This window comes from Notolepis coatsorum (genome assembly GCF_963971535.1).
Source record: "Notolepis coatsorum genome assembly, chromosome: 18".
Classification (NCBI taxonomy): Eukaryota; Metazoa; Chordata; class Actinopteri; order Aulopiformes; family Paralepididae; genus Notolepis; species Notolepis coatsorum.
The window spans coordinates 2,293,537-2,318,224 of record NC_140182.1 but is presented as its reverse complement, the minus strand read 5'-3'; the positions used below and the strand labels follow the sequence as shown (position 1 = coordinate 2,318,224).

At 43.2% G+C, this 24,688-nt stretch overlaps 1 protein-coding gene across 1 annotated transcript in view; it reads right to left on the bottom strand.

The window, feature by feature from the left end:
* LOC311244788 (receptor-type tyrosine-protein phosphatase zeta-like) overlaps window positions 1-24,688 on the bottom strand; it is a gene marked incomplete at its 5' end in the record, with an annotated part of 193,581 nt that overhangs the window by 28,550 nt on the left and 140,343 nt on the right. Inside the window, 7 exon segments of the mRNA XM_084334475.1 lie at window positions 571-653; window positions 1,067-1,163; window positions 3,191-3,211; window positions 7,778-7,863; window positions 8,598-8,618; window positions 8,621-8,685; window positions 15,058-15,196. Of these exon segments, the coding sequence (XP_084190601.1) occupies window positions 571-653; window positions 1,067-1,163; window positions 3,191-3,211; window positions 7,778-7,863; window positions 8,598-8,618; window positions 8,621-8,685; window positions 15,058-15,196 (512 nt within the window).

Here is a 24,688-nt window from a genome sequence, read left to right as displayed (position 1 = left end):
ATCTTGGGAACAGTGTATATGTGTACATATATAATACCAACTATTCGCCGGTTTTATTCTCCACCCATCGATCATCCATAGCCACACTACTATCACCCATATCCACCGACATCCCCCCCCTGAACGGCCCTTCTAAGGTTTCTCTCCTCCACACTGCCTGTGGTGCTTTTTTCCTATTGCTAGGTTTTAGTGAGTTTTACCTTACCTTCGCTGGGGTATGGTCTGGGGTCTGGGAGTGTTGCCTTTATTTATTTTACATTTATTTTGGATTTCATGGTGGGTTTTTTGTGCTTGATTTGTTATGTTTCTTCTTGACGTGTTTAAAGAAGACTTGTCCGGCCCCATGGGGGACATTAACGTGTGATTTCGGGGCTTTTACAAATACATTTGATTTGATTTAGCGGGACAGTAGGAGAACACATGAGAAAAACAACTAAAACCAAAACTAGAACTAGCATTGGAGGGAAAGATTTTGAGAGAGGGATGTAAATATAATGAATGACCATAATGAGACATGAGAAGTTCAAAAAATTCATGGGAAAATAAAGAGTGAAAAACATGGTCGCTCACGTCGACATAGTTGGCGTTGATGTAGTCTGTCATCTTCCCGTCTCTGTCGGCCTGGGGCGAGAGGCGGACCCTGCTGTGGTCATCTGGGGGGGGGGGGGGCACAAAGGTCAACGTGGCACAAAGGTCAATGTGGCAGGTGTATTGAGAAGAGTCCTGGCTGTGGGTCGGACTGGGAGGTACACCGAATATTAATGAATTTTTACACATTGTAATTTATTTTTAAAGTGTGTTAATAAAAACATTTAGCAGCATTATTTTTCAAATAGAAAATAGATCATTTGGAATTAAATAGCACCATGACAACTGTAGTACAAAATAATGACATATCACATTGTAATTTGTACTGGAAAAAAAAACGAAATACCGCTATAACTGTCAAAACTAAGAAAGATATTGTGAGATGATAATTTTGACCGTATTATTGCATAAAATATGCATAAGAAGAGATGGATGATTTTAAGCGCAGTGGGTCCCCTCGTGTTTGACCACCACTCACAGGCCAGGATGTTGATGTATCGGTTTTTATACTTGTTGTCCGGATGGTTGGAGCCGTCGGTGGTGACGCCCATCTCCACCACGCACGCCTGGACCTCCTGCAGCGGAAGAGACCAGGACCACAGACTAACACGGTTACATCATATGGCTCATGTTTGTTTTTTTATCTACTTTTTCTCCCATTTTTCTATTTTTTCTCCCGTCCCCAATTTCGTATCGTCCAATTCTCCCCTCCCCTGTCTCGAACGTTGTTAGACCATGCCTCCCACAGGTCGGCTGCAGTGAGGACCAAGCCTTGCATCACGTGTCCCCTCCGGTACTCGAGGAGGCAGCCGTCGCATCTTTTCACCTGTACAGCGTGATCTCTCAGCGGCGAGGGTCTGTGTGGGAGGGACACGCCGCCCCCGTCGCTTCCTAATTCTGCTGTACAGGCGCACCAACCGACCTGTAGGAGTCGCTCTCCACAACGTCCGATCCCCACCTACCAGCTTCCCACCCCCTAACACTTGCCAATTGTGTTAGTATGAACGACCAGCCAAGCTGGTAGCAACGCCGAGAGCTGGGCTCGAACCCAGCATCTCCTGCGTTAGTGGCGAGCGCCTTGCCCACTGCGCCACTTAGCCGCCCTTATCATGTCTCATGTTTATGATTAAATCATGTTTCATGTTTATGATTAAATAATGTTTAAATAAAAAAAAAACAGGAATCACCCTTTAAATGTGTCAGTTTGGTTGTGCAGCCAATGTTGGTGTTTAAGGGGTGGAGCAAAAAACAACGAAACTAACACATTAAAGGGTGATTCCTGTTTTTTCCAGATTGTTCTTTGGCCCCGAGGAGTCCTGGCACCAGGTGCACTTGGACGGCATGGTTGGGCTCTCTGGTAACACCAGTACCACCGGGCGAGGTGTAGCCACCGCTAACGCTACATGAACACATCAGAGCGACATGAACACGTCATCGCTGTTTCCCGCGCGGTCCACCATCTTGAAATGTGTTTCCAATGGACCCGTTTCTAAATCGTCTCGTTCAAAACAAATAAAGCACGGTGTACCTTTCTGTGTGTATTCATCCACAATCTATAGCTCAACATGAAAAATTAAGAAAGATATTTATCAATTAATCGCAATTACCGTAATTTTCTGACCCCCCCCCCCCCCCCCCCATTTTTCGACCCTGCGGCTTATATAACGGTGCGGCTTATATGTGACTCGACGTGACCAAACCCAAAAATGTAAAAATCTAAATATTGCTTTTTTTTGACTGCATTGAAATGTTATTATCTGTTCCCTTATTTGCTAAACTTAATACAACTTGTAAATTAGTTAATTCTTGTTATTTGTCCGACAGTATTGTGTCCCAATGCTAATTACATATGGTAATTAAACATTAAAACACCTGCGGCTTATAGTCCAGTGCGGCTTATAGTGCTAAAAGTACGGTAATCGTAAAGGTAGCAAAATAACAACGTTTATGTTTTCTTTATGTTTATGTTTTATTAGTAGTAGTAGTCATTTTATTCAGTCATCACACAATACAATATTCACAATCATTTAACAATCTTTGATTCGATGTGAACACAATGTACACGTCTCTCTGCCGCTGCTGACGGCGACGGCGCTGACACTGGTAAGTGTAGTTCATTTTTAACGACAAATTAAAACCTTATAACTACCTTAATTTCAACCAAAAATGCTCAAACAATAATGTTTGTGCAAAAATGGAAAGCGTTCCAATGTTCACGAGGCAGAGCAACAGCCAACAACAACAACAGCCGATAATCCATTTTCCCAACGATAAATCCCCATACGGGTGAACTACTGCGCGGGAAACTATAGTGACGTCAGACTACACCTCCCTATAGGAAACTAAAGTGACGTCAGACTACACCTCCCTATCGGGGCGATCGGGACATTTATGCACAATATCATGATCGCCCCACTGACTCCCATTGGTTTGCATTAGTGGTGGCTGCACGTCGCTGGCGTTTATTTAGGGGTTACTGAAGACCAAACCATGCAATCAGATGTCACCTGGCTGTTAGACATCTCCCCGGGGACGAGACATACTGATACTTAATTAACTTATATAATATAATATAAAGGCAATAGGGGGATGTGTGTCTTACCGCATAACTCTCTTTCAATATCTAATGGTGGCAGTGAGAATGTAGAAAGCATCGATGACGTTCCGTGACAAACAGTGAACAAAGACAGGTGCAAAAAGAAAATTATAAAAAAAATGTACAAGACACACACAAAAAGGCACATTTCAATTGACCCATCTCAAGCTCCGCCCCCCTCTTGTCCGAGGAAAGCGACAGTTGTGATTGGAGGATCAAGATAAGAGGGCGGAACTTGAGATGAGTCAATTAAGGACACAGCTCATGCCATTACTAAGGGTTAAAGGAAAAATCAAGCTGAATAATGAATAGGCTTTGTACTGTAATATTGCAAAGTTGAATCTCATGTCAGAACGAATCCAGGAAAGATATTCGGTCGTCTGCGTTGATTTTAACGATAGATTCAAGTACAGACCGACGGGGTTTTGATTCACTGAGTGAACCACGTCTTTCACCCAGCTACTTCATGTTTAACCCTTTCACAACCACACTACAAAGGGTTAACACTTTCACTACCACACTACAGATGGTTAACCGCCTGTGGTGTTATAAGGCGGCACGGTGGTGTAGTGGTTAACACTGTCGCCTCACAGCACGGTGGTGTAGTGGTTAACACTGTCGCCTCACAGCACGGTGGTGTAGTGGTTAACACTGTCTCCTCACAGCACGGTGGTGTAGTGGTTAACACTGTCGCCTCACAGCACGGTGGTGTAGTGGTTAACACTGTCGCCTCACAGCACGGTGGTGTAGTGGTTAACACTGTCGCCTCACAGCACGGTGGTGTAGTGGTTAACACTGTCGCCTCACAGCACGGTGGTGTAGTGGTTAACACTGTCGCCTCACAGCACGGTGGTGTAGTGGTTAACACTGTCTCCTCACAGCACGGTGGTGTAGTGGTTAACACTGTCGACTCACAGCACGGTGGTGTAGTGGTTAACACTGTCTCCTCACAGCACGGTGGTGTAGTGGTTAACACTGTCGACTCACAGCACGGTGGTGTAGTGGTTAACACTGTCTCCTCACAGCACGGTGGTGTAGTGGTTAACACTGTCTCCTCACAGCACGGTGGTGTAGTGGTTAACACTGTCGCCTCACAGCACGGTGGTGTAGTGGTTAACACTGTCGCCTCACAGCACGGTGGTGTAGTGGTTAACACTGTCTCCTCACAGCACGGTGGTGTAGTGGTTAACACTGTCGACTCACAGCACGGTGGTGTAGTGGTTAACACTGTCTCCTCACAGCACGGTGGTGTAGTGGTTAACACTGTCGCCTCACAGCACGGTGGTGTAGTGGTTAACACTGTCGCCTCACAGCACGGTGGTGTAGTGGTTAACACTGTCGCCTCACAGCTAGAAGGTTGTGGGTTCGATTCCCGCTTGGGGACCAGGTTGCCTTGTTGCCAGGTACCCAGGTGGGGTATCTCCCGGGCCTTTCTGTGTGGAGTTTGCATGTTCTCCCCCTCTGTGCTCGCCAGGGTTTCCCCCCGATAAGAGAAACCCAATGGAAAAACATGCACAACAGATCGCTAACGCTGTCGCCTCCCTGACGAAGACGGACAGGAGCACTTGGATTGGTCCCCTGTCTGCTCCCGGCTGCCCTTGGGGGGGGGGGGGAGGACGATGGGATGGGAGGTGCAGAGAACATTCCATCAGCGACTCAGTGCATGTGTGTGTGTGTGTGTGTTCCTGTGGGTCGCCCATCGCATGTGTGTGTGTTAAAATCTGCATGACAAATAAAGACTTCTTCTTCTAGTGTGGTAGTGAAAGGGTTAACCGTCTGTAGTGTGGCAGTGAAAGGGTTAATCCAGGCCCGTCACTGTGCCAACAATGGAATGTAAGTTTGTATAACCATCACACACACCGTGCAACATAGTGACCCGAGCATGCAGACCGTGAAACGGCTGTTCACAAACAATTACATGTCACAACAATGTTTATCGCTGCTACGATTTCCACAGATGTTCATTCTAAGTTCATATTATATGGTAAAGAAAAAATAACCCACATTATGGGCAAATATGTGCTTTGCTTTACTATGATCCAGTAAAGAAACAAGAAGAACGGCTAATAGATTCATTGTGGTAACGGACCACTGCACTTCCGCGCTACATGGAGCTCACAGGAGCGGGGGGGGGGGGGGGGGGGGGGTGCGGGGGGTAAATTTATGAATGTTGATTAGAGCCTAGGCGTAAGTAATAATAATAAATGCATTTTATTTAAGGCGCCTTTCTGAGCACGTGCAGGGTTAAAAACTAGGGATGTCCGATATTATCGGCCGATATTGGCATTAAAATGTAATATCGGAAATTATCGGTATTGGTTTAAAAAAAAAAGATAATATATATATATATATATATATATTTTTTTTTACATTTATTTAACCTTTATTTACCCAGGCAAGCAAGTAAGAACAAATTCAAATTTTATTTATTGTGAAAAGTATGCATAATGTTGTGTTTTTGGGGAGGGGGAACCCAGCATATATCGGTATCGGTTGATATCGGTATCGGAAATTAAGAGTTGGACAATATCGGTATATCGGATATCGGTAAAAAAGCCAATATCGAACATCCCTAAAATACAATGACACACAGTAAAAACACAGTATTACAGAGTTACATAATTACGTAAGTGGTTGCATCTACGGCTGTGGGGGCGCTGGAGACATGAGACGATACTCTTTTTTATACGCCCGAGTCTCCTGAACATGGAGAGACCGGTCCCAAGTCGATCTGCACTTTCTCCAGCGAGCTATAGTCACTTTTCTGCACCTACTCCCCACGGAGTCTCTCCGCATTGTCCAGAGATCTAGGTTCATCAATCTGCGCATGCGTAGTTCGGGGAGTAGGTGTGAAAAAGTGACTATAAGCTTTTTCGTCTCTCCGTGTTTCGTCTCTTTTTTGGTCTCTCCGTGTTCAGGAGACTCAGGCGTATAAAGGTCTATTGGATCATGTCTCCCGCACCCCCACAGCCGCAGCTACACCCACTTAATGTAGAGGCTCTCATCCACATTCATTCATTTTCTCCCCCCACTCTCTCTCCCATGAGCTCAATGTAACGCGGAGGTGCAGTGGTCTTATTAGTGCATACTCCTCATCTTGCCCCCCCCCCCCCCCTTTGAGGACCAGAATGGAAATAAACTGTAAGGTTTTATTGTGTTTTAATCCTCTTAGAATGGGTGACTAGGATGTAAGTATTATTATTTTATTATTATTATTATTCTGTTGAGGCAGTCAGTCCCATTGCCTGGAAGTCATCACACAGAACCACTGCAGAATCTAATGTCGTGAAAGGTCTGTTGCAAGGGTTATGGGGAACGTTCAGATCCAAACCTTGATAATAATAATTCATTACATTTATATAACTCTTTTCTAGACACTCAAAGCGCTCCCCACAATGTAGGGTGGAGATTGCCTCCTTCACCACCACTGGTAGCACCCAACCTTGGGCTACGCAGGCTCAATTACACTGGCACCAGGCACACATCACACTACACACTGACTACCATACACTGGCACCAGGCACACATCACACTACACACTGACTACCATACACTGGCACCAGGCACACATCACACTACACACTGACTACCATACACTGGCACCAGGCACACATCACACTACACACTGACTACCATACACTGGCACCAGACACACATCACACTACACACTGACTACCATACACTGGCACCAGGCACACATCACACTACACACTGACTACCATACACTGGCACCAGGCACACATCACACTACACACTGACTACCATACACTGGCACCAGGCACACATCACACTACACACTGACTACCATACACTGGCACCAGACACCATCACACTACACTGACTACCATACACTGGCACCAGGCACACATCACACTACACACTGACTACCATACACTGGCACCAGACACACATCACACTACACACTGACTACCATACACTGGCACCAGGCACACATCACACTACACACTGACTACCATACACTGGCACCAGGCACACATCACACTACACACTGACTACCATACACTGGCACCAGACACACATCACACTACACACTGACTACCATACACTGGCACCTGGCACACATCACACTACACACTGACTACCATACACTGGCACCAGGCACACGTCACACTACACAATGACTACCATACACTGGCACCAGGCACACATCACACTACACACTGACTACCATACACTGGCACCAGGCACACATCACACTACACACTGACTACCATACACTGGCACCAGGCACACATCACACTACACACTGGCACCAGGCACACATCACACTACACACAATGGCTGAACGGCTCAGGAGACAGGGATTGATATCAGCCAATTAAGGGGAAGGGATGATTAGGTGGCCTTGATGTCAGAGACCTGATTGGGAATTTGACCAGGAACGTCGGGGAACCCTGTGTTCTTTAACGACCGAGATTCAGTCAGGACCTCGGTTTAGCGTCTCATCCGAAGGACAGCATGGTGTCGCTGGAATCAATAATCGAATGAGTTCAGTGAGATCTACAGTACCAGGCAATAAGAATATATATATATATATACTAATATATATAATGAATATTCACACATGGGCACCTCAAACTCCCGCGAGAACCTATCGCTGCCGTGAAGCTCTGCCACGTGGTCGACGAACTGCTTCACAGGGACCGCTGGGTGCTCATCTAGGAGAGAATCATCGATGAACAAGATGCAGGAAGAGAATTATACTTTGTGCTTTGCGGTCATAAAAAGGTACGGCTTCCTTCAGCAGAAGAGGTCAGAAAAGTCAAGTTTAATTTTCTCATGACTACCCATATATCACTGAATATAGTATGTCGCTTGTAAATGTTGGGACAGGAATACTGCTTGGTTATCTGTGATTACACAGAGGTCTTCCTGATTCATTTGGTCGCAGAGGTCAGTGAATGGTTACCGTTACAAGGCAGAGCGCTTTCCCGCTCGGCGACGTTAACCCTTTCACTGCCACACGACAGAAGGTTAACCCTTTACTATCACACAACCGACAGCGATGCTCCATCATTAGCATCATTAGCTCCGCGGATGCTATGATGATGGAGCATCGCCGTCGATTGTGTGATAGTAAAGGGCTAACCTTCTGTATTGTCACAGTGAAAGGGTTAACCGGCTGTCGTGTGGCAGTGAAAGGGTTAAAAACAGGAGAAACTCACTAGATGTGTATTTTGCATTTAACTCGAGGGATAAATACTTTTGAATTTTGAGAGTATTTTACATAACCAAGTATTCTGCATAGCAGGGGATATGCCAAATTACATATATATATATAAAGTACAGTATGTATTAGTGTAGTTGCATGCATGTGTGTGTGCAGCATCAGTCTCCACATCTCTCTTTAGTAATAAAAGGTGTTTCTATAAATGAAGACGAGATGAGTTACCAGATGTGGTCATGGGCGCGTGGGCACAGGGATCACGCGGGGCGAGGCGCCGTCCTCGATGTAGAAGCTGGCCGTCTGGAAGCAGTTCCTGTGCGGAGACACACAACAAACACACCACGGGTTTCACTCGGAAAGACCTGCCAAGTGGCACATCGTACATTTAGCCTATAGTTCACCGATGAAATAAATGGTACTCTTTTGAATGTCTTATAGATTGAAAAGAAAAAACACAATCTCTGAAGCCAGTGGTGTGTTTTTATTATGGCTGAACGATAAGACTGGTATTCAAGGTTAATAGCATGATCAAAATAAATATCAATGTTGATAATTGTCTTGTTATGCGGTTTTGAAATTCTGATGAATGGAACAAACCACAAGGCGTTGCTGTGGAAAGATACACCACGACGACTGGAAGAAATAATAAAAATGAAAGGCGGACAAATGCTTTTGTTTTGATGTTATTCGGGAAAGGCATGCAGAGCCCAGATTTGGGAGAATACACGGTAATCTCGCTATAACACAGGAAAAAATATGTTTCGTCTAATCCTTGACATGGTTTTAAATGGATAAACCCCGCTGCTGATAAAAAAAAAAAACCCTGTGTTGTCTTCTCGACCGAAAATGGACAGTACAGTAAAGAGGCTTCAGAAAAAGCATCCGCCAAGATTAAACACACGTGTTTGAAATAAGGCTCATGTCCAACATGAGACGTTACGATGCATCTCTGTGCCTCACTGCCCTCACTGCCTCACAGGGTGACAGTCACCATCTTCCTGGACTTTTACATTTAAAAAGAAAACATTGTCAATATTACACTCACTGTACACTTAATGTAGATCTCCGTATTTTTTCACTGTATATTTTATATTAGATTGTACATACATAACAGAGGAAATGTGAATGTGAAATGTGAATCCCGGACCGTAGTTTTATTATATTATTATTATTATTATTATTATTATTATTATTATTATTATTATTATTATTATTATTATTATTTATTATTATTATTATTATTATTATTATTATATTATTATTATTATTATTATTATTATGTTATTCTTAGGCTTATTTGATTCCTTATCTTAGGCAATTTTTTGCTATTCTTATTCGTGATTTGTTTTGTCTACCTAAATGTTTAACGTGAACGATTTGTAGTGCCAAGATTTCCCTCGGGATGATTAAAGTATTTCTATTCTATTCTATTGTATAACACGTACCCTAGCCCGGTCAACGTCTGAAAAAACACCCGTTTTTCATCTACGAGTTTTCACAAGTATGGTCATATGATGAGATCAATGCTGGATCTCATCTTCTGAAGTCGCTCAGACCTATAATGATGTTAACCATAACCACCTTCCTGCAACCTGCCACCTCCCCTCCCCCTCCTCACTCTCTCCTGCCCCCCCCCTCCCCTTCCTCACCCTCTCCTGTCCCCCCCCCCCTCCCTCCTTACTCCCCTGACTGTTCCGCACTGGACTCTGTATCTGTTACTTGTTACCCGTTGGTTTTATGTCCTGCGTCTTCATACTGTTGCTTATTCCAGAGGTTCTTTGTTTCTCTGTTCATTTGTGTTGCTTATTGTCTTTGGGTTCTTGAAAAGCGCTATATAAATAAAATGTATTATTTAGTATTAATGCTCAGTGTCAAAACCGGAAATGACAAAAGAAAACACTTCAACTTACTCCAGGTGTGAAAGCATTTACAAAACGGCGCGCCCGAGACATCACACCATCTCGATAATAGGACATGCTTTAAATAAAAACAATAGAAATCTACAAATCGTCAAACCGTCTACATACTACATAAACGTGTAGGTCTTTGTTGTTACTGTAGCCGATATATTACTCAGGTTTCCTCTGAACTCAAAAGACGATCCACTACGTATCGTACTCCGCTGAAGCGCGCGTCACCAGACGCACCACAGCTGACCCCAGAATGCACCACAGCTGACCCCAGAATGCACCACAGCTGACCCCAGAATGCACCACAGCTGGGAGGCGTAGCGGCCAAGTGAGCACCGCGTCCAGAACGACCACAACACACACACGGGGGATTAGCGGCGCAGGTCGGCCTCGCGCTGCTCGTCTTACAAGACGCTGACACGAGTCCCCTCATGTCGGACATAATCAAGTGGATGTCCCCCCCCCCCCCACCCCCCCTCCCCTCCCCCGGGCGTGCGCCCAAAGTCCATGACCCCCAAAACCAAGGTACATGGCTTGCCGAGGATTATTAATCCCTCAGATTATTACGGGGTTTAGCATCGTTAGCGTGGCTCAATCTTATACAATACAAACAACGGTCGGGACAATAATGTGTCACGTCTCCTCCGGACGTCTCTCAGTGAGTGGGCGAGGAATGTATTTTGGTCTTTGAGAATATTATGCCTAGAAAGTGTTTACATTTCTAGTCCTGGATGGGATCGCAGACGCTGGCGTGGCTTATTTCACGGCCTGAGCGGAGCCTCTGAACCCACATACAACACGGCACGGCACCGTACAGTAGAGATCACAGAGGATGAACCCACAATAAAGCCGGATGGCTTATTTCCAATCGCAGTCCTTGTTCTGGCTAACTCGTGAAAAGACCTACAAACTTTACGGATTCTCACAGAGACTTTGGTTTGTTCTAAAAAACTTTATTTTTTATTTTTAACACTTTCTCCGCCAATAACGTCATACAACGGGTTTCAAGTTCATGCGAATTCTGCCAGATCACGGCGTACAACGTTATTCTGATCATATTTCATATTTTCGCCATGGTATTCATATTTCACTCACGGAGCCTTGTCTGATGCTGTGTGAGCCGGCACAACTCTGCAACCCTTCAATACTGCCACCTGGTGGATGATCGGCGAGTTGCCAAACCGGATATGCCCGTTGGATATCGGTGCGTCTCCTAATTCCGTCCGGCCACTCGCATATCATCCCAGGACTCTAGCCACACACCGTGGATATGGATCGCTGCCATAACTCAATAATCGACATGATTTGGGCGTGTATTAGTATTATACAAACCGGAAATGGATCGCCTCGATCTCCATCACATAACTGGTATCTGTTTGCTCCAGTATCATCGCCCAACGGTACGAGGAGACTGACGTGACCTTCAGCGTTTTTGTTTATTATTATCGATGCAAACGATCATGGAATTATAAACGACCCCCCCCCCCTCCGTTCACCCACAGATGATCAGTCATAACGTTTAGGACCATGTACAGTTGAAATTTTTAATATAGCGTCTATCGGCAACAAATGGCATTTGATAATCTAATATATGCATTTATGCCTATATCTCACGTTCTAGGATTTACTGCAGAAAACCATAAAAACATATTTATATTCTATTTTTGTATGAATGTGTGAATGAAAAAGTTAAACGTTCCTACATCCTGAACGATAGATAATCGATGTTGAATGGGCCATAGTAATGTCAATTTAGCAATACAATTTAAAAGGTTATAGCCCTGCAAAGAAGGTGAACATCTCCATAGGCTTAGAGTGCTGGCAGTGAGCCTACATTGATGGATATAATATAAGCGTGGCAGAGAAAGTGTTAAGGGGCAACTGAAAAAGTCCAAATGGAAGGGGCTAACACTGATGTCACAGAAAACACGTCGGAAAATCTAGGCTCATGTCAACACAACAGAGACAAGAGACATTGTTTGTCATGGACACACACACACACACACACACACACACACACACACACACACACACACGCACACACACACACGAGATGGGGTTTGTGTTTTAGGAGATTAGGCTTTCCAGACAAATATGAGGGTCTTACACCCCCCCCCCCCCCCCCCCCCCCCCACACACACACACACACACACACACACACACCTCAATGCCGGTGGGGGGGGGGGGGGGGGGGGGGTAGAGGCAGTGGCCCCTAGTGTCTCTGTGGTGAGGCCCACAGACACACACACACACACAGAGTCACACACACACACACACACACACACACACACACACACACACACACACACACACACAGAGTCACACACACACACACACACACACACACACAGAGTCACACACACACACACACACAGAGTCACACACACACACACACACACACACACACACACACACACACACACACACACACACACACACACACACACACACACACACACACACACACACACACACACACACACACACACACACACACACACACACACACACACACACACAGAAACACACACACTCCTCAGTGGCCCCTAGTGTCTCTGTGGTGGGGCCCCCTCCAGGGACAAAGTCAACAGACAACATGACCGGCAGCGCAGGGAGACCCCGTCTGATCCCTACGGTCAGTGTCGTAGTCGAGTCACTAAATCCCAGTCCTCCAGGTTGAGTCACCTCCACTCCACAGTCAAAGAGCCGACGTGCAAATAAAACAAGGTCCACATTAAACATAAATGACACAGCGGTCACCGTTTCAAGGGGACTTTATTTACTTTGTGACACAATAGCCGGAAAAAATGCACCAGCCGTCGATATCGTATGCCAAATGATTACAAAAGGTCCAGGAATTGGACTAGAGTACTACAACACTGCCTCATGCCTCTACTGTATCTGCACTGAGCCGTCAGTAGCAGTATGAACGTGCTTGGTGTTGCCCTAATGTGTCTTTTAGATTTAAAAGATGTTTTATTAATCGAGTCCTAGAGCGCGTGCAGAGCAACTTGAGACCATCTGATGAATTATGATGAATTGAAAATGGGGGACCCTGATGTAAACAAGACGAAAGTCTTTCTCTGGTCTGCATCCCCTTAACAATTGTGTGTATTGAGCCGTACTGTATTGTTGTACCATTCTGCAATCTGGTAATAAAGTTTTCAACCAATCAATCAATCAATCAATATGCGCTTTGCTGCGGCACTCGCCCCGCTCCCACCAGTGGTCCCGCCTTTCTCCGCACGCGCTCCACAACTTGATTAACCCTTTCACTGCCACACGACAGCCGGTTAACCCTTTCACTGTGACAATACAGAAGGTTAGCCCTTTACTATCACACAACCGACGGCGACGCTCCATCATTAGTTGTGTAATAGTAAAGGGTTAACCTTCTGTCGTGTGGCAGTGAAAGGGTTAATCAATAGAGGGGGAAAAAAGATTCAGTTCCACTTTTTACCGTTCTGCTTTCAAGGACCGACGGGGAGAAACCTTCCTCCTACCGAGTGAGTGCACGGCGCGGACAGAATGTCAAGGAGAAGAGCGACACAAAAGAACACCGCCTCTCTGTTGATGTGCAGAGCCACACCGAGACGACCGCCATGGCTGCCATTGTGTGTGTGGTGGGAAAAAAAATACCACAAAAAGTGATTCTTTCTGTCAAACTGTAACTTGAAAACCCAACAGCACCACTACTGGCTGGTTCGGCTCCACCCGGGCAGCGTAGTCGAAGTGTGTCCTTGAGCGAGACGCTTAACCCCTAACTGCACCTTGGCACCTCTCCTCCTCCGTCGGTGTGCGAGTGTGAGGCGTTGTTGTTGTCGAGCTCTTTGGATAAAAGCAGCTCATATGAACGCAGTCCATTTAACTTCCCACCACAATCTTTAGCCGTCGACTAAAAACCTTTTAAAAATCTTTTACTATCACGCACTTTGCTACTAAATAACCTCGCCTATATTGGTACCTTCTATGTCTTTACTATGATGCACTCAAGACTGTAGCACCCAAGGCTCAACAGTGTTTGTTTGATGAACATCGTTAATCGTTACCAGAGTTGTACCCCGTCCTGCTGACCTGCTGTACAGAGTCAGCTGCTAAATGACTAAATGTAAATGTCAAATGTATGAGTGCATGCTTTACCAACTGTCTCGCCTGTTTCACTGCAACACTATTATCACCGACATCTAAGAAGGGAGATCCCTCCTTGAACGGCCCTTCTAAGGGTTCTCTCCTCCACATTGCCTGTGGTGCATTTTTTCCTATTGCTAGGTTTTAGTGCGTTTTTCCTTTTACCTTCGCGTGGGGTCTGTCTGGGAGTGTTGCATTCATTTATTTTATTCATTTATTTAAAATGTTTGGACTTCATGGTGTTTTTGTTTTGTTCTTGATTTATTGTGATGTTTCTTCTTGACGTGTTTAAAGAAGTCGTTTGTGGTATGGTATTATGTTAAATACACAAATGATCACACACACACACACACACTATACGTACAAAACCATTGTGATTTTTATTTTTAGCTCAAGCTTTTTCACCAAACTTCACTTAAAACAAATAAAAGGTGCCTCTTGATCATCAAACAAGAATGAATTTCCCTATTGGGATTAATAAAGTGCAAATCTAACTTTCACCAAACAGAACTTTTTGTAAAAAAAATAAAAAAAAGGTGAATCCTGAATTTTTTTCTACTTTTTTTAATCGATTTAGATTTTTCCAAAATGGTCCTAAATCATTCTTTCCAATTAATCGATCATATGGATTGATCGCCCAGCCCTACCTCCAGTAGATGAAGATGGCCAGCAGCACCCCCAGGCCCAGCACGGTGAGGCTGGACACCACAGCCAGCGGGACCACGGCTCTCCTCTCCCGCTCCCGGACCGCGCCAACCCGGGACTCGTGGCTGCTGTTACTGGCCTCTGGGGGGGGGGGGGGGGGGGGGGGGGGGTCAGAGAGGGGGAGGGGGGGGGGGGGCGGGTCAGAGGGTCTGCTGGTACTGAACAGCTGACGACACACACACACACACATATCTAAACACAGACATACATGCGGGTACATACTACACACACACACACACACACATACATATCTACACACAGACATACATGCGGGTACATACTACACACACACACACATACATATCTACACACAGACATACATGCGGGTACATACTACACACACACACACACATACATATCTACACACAGACATACATGCGGGTACATACTACACACACACACACATACATATCTACACACAGACATACATGCGGGTACATACTACACACACACACACACACACACACACATACATATCTACACACAGACATACATGCGGGTACATACTACACACACACACACACACACACACATACATATCTACACACAGACATACATGCGGGTACATACTACACACACACACACACATACATATCTACACACAGACATACATGCGGGTACATACTACACACACACACACACATACATATCTACACACAGACATACATGCGGGTACATACTACACACACACACACACACATACATATCTACACACAGACATACATGCGGGTACATACTACACACACACACACACACACATACATATCTACACACAGACATACATGCGGGTACATACTACACACACACACACACACATACATACATATCTACACACAGACATACATGCAGGTACATACTACACACACACACACACACACACACACACATATCTACACACAGACATACATGCAGGTACATACTACACACACACACACACACACACACACATATCTACACACAGACATACATGCGGGTACATACTACACACACACACACACACACACACACACACATACATATCTACACACAGACATACATGCAGGTACATACTACACACACACACACACACACATACATATCTACACACAGACATACATGCAGGTACATACTACACACACACACACACACACACACACACACACACACACACACACATATCTACACACAGACATACATGCGGGTACATACTACACACACATACATATCTACACACAGACATACATGCGGGTACATACTACACACACATACATATCTACACACAGACATACATGCGGGTACATACTACACACACATACATATCTACACACAGACATACATGCGGGTACATACTACACACACATACATATCTACACACAGACATACATGCGGGTACATACTACACACACACACATATCTACACACAGACATACATGCGGGTACATACTACACACACATACATATCTACACACAGACATACATGCGGGTACATACTACACACACATACATATCTACACACACATGAGGGTACACACTAGGGCTGACCCTGATTAGTCGACTAATCGATCGAAAGGAGCCGCAGTCGACTGCCAACCTCTTAGTCGAATGCAAATATATATATATATATTTTTAAATCATTCTTTCCAAAAGAAAAGAGGCCTAGAAGCGTGGCTAACGCTAATGGCGCGCATACCAGAGGATTCCACCCATCTAATGAACACACTATACTAGACAAATATCAAGATGTATCCATCAGTGGACCAATTGCATGCTTTCACAGAGGACAAGAAGCCTTCAGTCGACTCCTTCAGACATTAAGCACCCCCCACCTCGAACCCATAATTGAGCCATGTCACTTCAAAGAGGTGGGATGGCTCCCTGTGGAGCAGAGGGTCTCCTTTCTGAAACTGGGACATATGTATAAAATGTTAAATGGATCTGCCCCCAGATATTTATGCTCTCGTATTGTCCTGCGTGGCCAGGTCCACGGACGACAGTTACGGTCTGGACAGCTCTCAGTTTATGAGCCTAGAAAGGGTTCCTATTCACAGAATGGCTTTCTGTCTACAGCCTGCCGGCTGTGGAACTCTCTGCCCAGGGCCATCCAAACCTCCCCCACTACTGCTGTCTTCAAGAGGGGTGTGAAGCCACATCTGCAACAATAGGTTGTAGAGGGTGCTTGGCCACCACTCTTGAAGAACAGGAACATGACATGCTGTAATGAGGCTCTTTCAGAAAATTGTGTTGTCTATTTTATCTACTTGTTGTATCTATTTTATCTTAACTCTTTCTTTGTGATTTATTGTATTTTTCTTGGGACCATGTTGGAAACAAGTCGACAGACTTTCACATGTTATCCTTGTACCCCTTGTTTTTATACTATTGTATAAATTGTATGTACTAAATAAAAATCAAATCAAATCAAATCACAGCCCAAATGGAATGATACAAAAAAAACATTATATATATATATTTCTTTGCATTCGGGGGGGTAGTCGACTACGAGTCGACTATCTGCAAATTTCGGCCAATCAAAGTCGACTATCCAAATCCTTAGTCAGGGACAGCCCTAGTATTTTTATTTTTTTATTTAACCTTTATTTTACCAGGTAGTCACTTGAGATCAAAGATCTCTTTTTCGGGTTAGGGTTATACCACCCACCCACACACCCCCACCCCCACCCCCCCACCCCCCCCACACACACACATGAGGGTACATACCATACACACACTCATTCTCTAATTCATAAACTCGCACCATAATTCATAAATATATGAATCATAGACTCATGACAGATTCACCCACCTGCTGTGACACACAAACAAACACACATCTAACCTTTCGAGTGTGAACACAGTGAGTCACCTCACCATCGTGCTCGTAATACCAGTGCCGTTCAGACAAACAAACAAACAAACAAACAAACAAACAAACAAACAAACAAACAAACAAACGCATTCACCAAACACCCCCCCCCCCCCCCACCGGCACGCAAGCAACCGCGGGCAAAAAGTCAGACCGGCTCAATCATTTCACAGTGCATTTGGGATACAGACAGACATGATGAATACATGACGTGTACAACAGACACACAAACAGCTACCGTCAATAAGCATGAATTATCCGTCAAAACGTACCTCAGAGCAAAACTTAAGAGTTTCACTCTGAACGGTTGCTTCGGCCTCGTTCACCGAGCGTCGAAAATGTGCCCATTGTTGTTGTTGTGCTTATTCCATGCCATGTGCCCATTCATCCCACAGATATCTAGTCTGCCTCTCAAACAAACCTCTGACACGTCAGCAGTGACAACAGAGAGAGTGGACAGATAATGTGTCTGGACTCGAGACACACAGACGGCTACAGTTACAGTCAAGGTACAGTTTCCTCCCCCTCAAATGTATATATTCTCTTTTAGAAACTCTGTCTGTCAATAAACAGTACTGTATATTTGTATATCTGGTATGTCATAAATGTCTGGATGTAACAGTACTGTCTATCTGTATGTCATGTATGTCATAAATGTCTGGATGTAGCAGTACTGTCTATCTGTATGTCATGTATGTCAAATGTCACTATGAATTGAAAATGGGGGACCCTGATGTAAACAAGACGAAAGTCTTTCTCTGGTCTGCATCCCCTTAACAATTGTGTGTATTGAGCCGTACTGTATTGTACCCATTCTGCAATCTGTTAATAAAGTTTTCAATCAATCAATCAATTACTTGCGTTCGGTACAAAGATCGAGGTGGCTACGATGGGAATAGAAAAATACCCTATTGACGAGTTAATGATGACTCTTTTTTCCCCTATGATCTGTAAGGTGACCTTGGGTGTCCTGAAAGGCGCCACCAAATAACATTTATTATTATTATTATTATTATTATTATTATTATTATTATTATTATTATTATTATTATTATTATTATTATAAATTATTATTATTATTATTATTATTATTATTATTATTATTATTATTATTATTATTATTATTATTATTATTATTATTATTATTATTGATTTTAGCTGATGATTTTCCTTTTGACAGCATTTAAAACTAAACGTTCTGTTAATATGTAATATCTGATGTACACCTTTGTAAGGGATAGTGAATGTTGTACAGAAGATTGTTTAGATTGTTTAGGCCCACAGGCTACTGTTGGCAAGGTGTGCACAAAATAAGGCACGAGTGGGTGCTGGATTGGTGTTTTGCTGCTCTCTGCTGGCCATACACTAGTCCTGCATGTATATTACAATTTATTAGGGTAATCTAGACTAGAGCAAGGGAATTTAGGGAACTACTAACATAGCCATAGCCTTTCATGGGATTTACAAAACAGTACCAGTAACTTACATTTAAATTTTTTTCTTTTTTTTTAATAATGGTAGTGATTATTTGAATATGAAAGTGGTACTATGGCGATACATAACTTTTACCATGTCAGTACAATGGCAATAATTATACAATGGCCAGTACTATGGTACAACTTGAATTGGACTCCTTCAAAATAACTCCTCAAAACTCTTCAACATGGCATTTGACCCCTACATGGCCTTTAACCTCCTACATTGAATGTTGTGTCTGTCCATCATGTTTGTTATTGTCCCCCCCCCCCCCCCCCTATGTAAAGCGACCTTGGGTTTTATGAAAGGCGCTATATAAAACCAAGTTATTATCAAACTACCATAATACGTACATTCCTGCAGGTAAGAGCTATGTAACAATTAGTTTGTTAAACAATGTATTTTAACAGTAGATGTAGCATAAATCATATTTTACTTTCCTCAACCAAGAGCTGCTTCCACCCCAAGTGGAAACTAGGCCTAAATTATACTGCTTTAAATGCTGGAACACACTACAAAAAACCTTAAATATGGAAATGTTTATTTCAATTAGATTGTTTAAGGAAACTTTAACAAACTCCCTAGAGCACTCATGTAGATGTTTCTCTGTGTGCTAACACCATGCTGCCACTATGGTTCTGTTGTCCGCCAGCTGTTGTTCAGTTCAGTTGTTGCTCTGTATGCATGTCCTGCCTTTTTAATAATGTTCCTTTATGTTTTATTTTTATTTATTTTATTTTATCCCCCATCCCCTTTCCCCTAGGGGGCTTTTTACCCCCAAATAGGCCGTTATTGAAAATAAGAACTTGTTCTTAATTAACCTGCCTATTAAAATAAAGGTTTGATGATGATGATGAAATGAATGTTTAAAAAGTAACTTCAGATTTTTTGACCCCTATTTCCTACTTACCAATATGTTGATCGGTAGAGTCCTTGACGTGGCAGGTATCTAGGTCTGTCCCCGACTAAGGATTTATATAGTTGACTTTGATTGGCCAAAATGTACTCTACTACCCGCCCGAATGAAATTATTTTTATATATATAATATATATTATTTTTGGAATCATGCCATTTGGGCTGTGGGGGGTGCTTAATGTCTGAAGGAGTCGACTGAAGGCTTGTTGTCCTCTGCAAAAGCATGCAATTGGTCCACTGATGGATACATGTTGATATTTGTCTAGTCTAGTGTGTTCATTAGATGGTGAAATCCTCTTTCAGTGCCTCTGTGCCTGTTTTCGTAGGCAGTTAGCCTCTGGTATGCGTGCCATTAGCGTTAGCCACGCTTCTAGGTCTCTTTGCTTTTGGAAAGGATGATTACAAAAAAAGATATACTTTATTTTTTTGCACTCGACTAAGAGGTTGGCAGTCGACTACGGCTCCTTTCGATCGATTAGTAGTCGACTATTCGACTAATCGAGGTCAGCCCGACAGGCATCCATGAAGAACACCATTGGATCATGCACAGAAAGGACTCTACCGATCGGCAACGGCATCGGTACGTAAATACTGTAGGGATATAGGGTTAAAAAAGACCATTTGCATATTCTTGGTATCTAGGGACATCTATGGACCTGAATGAATGTATTCCCAGTGTCTATTGTGTCTATTACTAGGCTTGCTTAAATTGTGATGAAACAAAGGAGAATATGAATTATGATTTTTCTTTGCATCTTTGACAGTGAATAACACCATGCTAATAATGACCAAACATTAAAAACTGCCACTGATCTCGTTCAGTACCTTCTTGAGATCATGTGTACAAAAAATCGAAGGAAATTAATAATTGGAAGATGATAAAACAGAAGGTTCTGTAGATACAGTACTGAATTCTCCCATCCGGACCAATGCAATTTGAAATATTATTATAGAATATAGAATAGGAGGCTTATAAATTACCTTATTATAGCCAATTTGCACATTTATATATATATATATATATATATTAGTGCTGTCAAACGATTAAAATATTTAACTCGATTAATCGCATGATTGTCCATAGTTAACTCGCGATTAATCGCAAATTAATCGCATTTTTTTTTTTTTTTTTTTTACCTTAAACAGATCTTTTTCAATTTCCAAGTTTTAATACTCTTATCAACATGCGAGTCAACAAATGCTTGCTTTGTGCAGCCATTTAACACAAAAGGATGACCCTCATGCATTGCAAATTTGCATCAAATTCAAAACAGAGTGATGCACAAAATAACTTAAAAGAAAATAATAATTTAAAACAATGAATAAAGTGTGCATGAAATAATAGGGGAAAGAAAACGTTAGGAACTTGTTACATTCACACACACAAGGGCTGATTAATCACACACCCCCCTCTCTCCCTCACACACACACTCTCCCAGCTCTTTTTCTCTTTTGCCCCTTCCTCATCTCTCTCACCCCCCTCTCTCTCTATATCTCACACACACACACACACACACACACACACACACACACACACACACACACACACACACACACACACACACACACACACACACACACACACACACACACACACACACACACACTTCAGAAACAAACATAGTATCAATGAGAGCATCAATAATACACCTGAGTGAAGTCTAAAAAAAAAAAAAAAAGAAAAAAAGATTTGTTAATCTTGAGTTAAAAAAATTAGTGGCATTAATAGAATCGGGAGTTAACGCGATATTAACGCGATATATTTGACAGCCTTAATATATATATACATAATTATATTATCTTTCAAATGCCGGAGTTCAATTTGGATTTAGTATCACCAGGCGTGCATAAGAACAGATAATGAAATCTACTGTAATCTACTGTACTTTTTTATTTTCCCCACAGTGCAACCGTTTTGAAACTAATTTCAGATCTAATTGTTCCTACATGTTAACAATAGGGAAGAGAAACTTGAAAGCCTTTCAATATTTGTCAAAAACGTTACCTTTTGTGGCTTATTATCCCGAATATTAACAGTTATTGAAATAATTCATACAGAACTCTGAACCCCATAAAATCTTCCAGGAAGTGTACGTTCAACGCAGAACGATATCTGTGGAACTCTGCTACAAAATGGCAGCAAAAAGACTACAATTCCCATGGTTAAAAATTTCCAAAATGGTCGCCCTCTCGGAATAGACTTCACCAAATCGAAAAGTTAAATCTATCTAACGACACTTTTAACCTATTGCTAAACTAACGTATTGATGATAATATACATTCTACATGCTGTTGTGACATGTTAGTGATGTTAATACTTGAATACGTTTGGAAAAAAAATCGCTACTTTTATACAACAGTCTAAAAAATATTGATTTATGACCAGATGTCATTTCGGGATCGGTGCCGGTCCCGTCGGGTGGAAGAGGTTGTGTGAAGTATTATTGTCAACTTCCGTGTATAAATCAAAATACAAATACACTCATCCCTGCACAATCTTTAGTATTCATCAATAGTCATAATTCAGACGAATTTATAGTAGTAAATGTCTGGTGGCTAATTGACCTCAACGTTAAGGTTCAGTATAACGCAGAGTTGGGATGCTCGACGCGGAGTGCGCTTCTGGGTTTTAGTGACACGGCAGACTGAAAGGGATAAACCATCAAAACCACTGTCATACCCTTTTGTAGGGTGATAGATTTGATGATAGGTTTTTCAGTCCATTGATGTCGAATATCTTAAGTTGATAGGTTCATCAGTTCATAATGTCTGGTAATGTCTTATATCTAAATGCCATAATGTATAATATGCCTAATGGGGCCTGGCGTCTGTGTGTCTGTGTGTCTTCCTCTTCCCTGCATGTGACCTGCTGACCCTTGGTGCAGGCCACACGGGCACGGTCCGTCTCGCACACACACACACATGGCTCTAGGCCTCCCTCACACGCACACAAACTCACGTACACACACACACATAGTTCGCACACACTTGCAAACACATACACACAGATACACACCAACTGTCATGGAACTCTTCGAACTCTCAATGAACTGCCTCAAGTGTCACGATGAGCACGGAATTAAATGAGTAATGACTAGGGTAGGACAATGAGCACACTCATATACACACAGACATGCAGGCCCCTGACTGAACGGGTGTTCCAGAGGTGGGAAGCCTGTGATCCAGGTAGCGTGGGACAGGTGTTATTGGCCACACATTCAAGATGGGTAGACATGGTAGTCGAGAGAGAGAGGATTAAAGCGAGTAAACGATTTGTTAAATGGGCAGAGAGCGTACTAAGGGGGCGGGGTAATGAACCGCGGGGTTACCCCCCATCAGGATCAGGAGACTGTTTCTTGTGTGGTCAGTGGTCCAGGGATGGCCCCTACCCATATACCCCCTACCCACCTGATGTACCAGGGTCAGGAGACTGTTTTTTGTTTTCTATGCCTGGTCATTGGTCCCGCGAATGTCCCTACAGGGCTCCGTACCTACCTGCCCGACAGAGAGAACCGGTGCAGGGTAACAGGTATGACAACTCAGGCCAAAGGGGGAGGGGCGCAAAAGCACCACAGCCCCTTTGAGTGAGGCACTTAACATTCACTTACCTGTGGCCTTTGTCTGAACAGTTTTTTGACATTGCCCCCTCTCCCTATCACATTCGCCCTCGCCCTAACTATTCTCTCTCTCTCCCATTCACACTCTCTCTCTCTCTCTTGTCTCTCTCAGACTGAATGGCTGAGGTTGGAGTAGACAGGGAGGGAAGCCACTAATATGTTTGTTTGCCTATGCGATACTAAAATGCATGTCTATCTGTTGTATGAATGCGTGATTCTGCATTTATGTTTCAAATACATGTGTGTGGAACATTTATTGTATTGATACCGGTGTGGAAGGCAGTGTTGACTAATACGTTTGGAACCAGCATGTTTGTTTTGTTGTGTTTGAGTGATAGATGTTGTTTGTCATAGTTTTGTTGGTAGATGCATGGGTATATGTCTGATGTGTGGTGTTTGTACGTGTGTAGGTGATATTTGGTTTTAATTTGGTTTCTATTTCCTTAAATTTTTTGACTGAGTGGGTGTTTGTCGAGGATTCAATTACTGCATGTTTTGTTGAAGTATATGTTTTGTCTTTTAATTTTGTCTTTTGATTTGGTCCTAGTTTTTTTTATTTTTTCATTCGTGAAATGGGTGATAATGAGCGTGGAGAGTGACGCCAATGAGCCAGGACTGGAAGTCTGAAAGTTGAGTGGTTCTTTACGCATTTTGTATATGTTTCAATCAATGGGTTTTCTCGTAAAAAGTGTCTAGATGAATTGAAATCTGCTTGTGGTTGT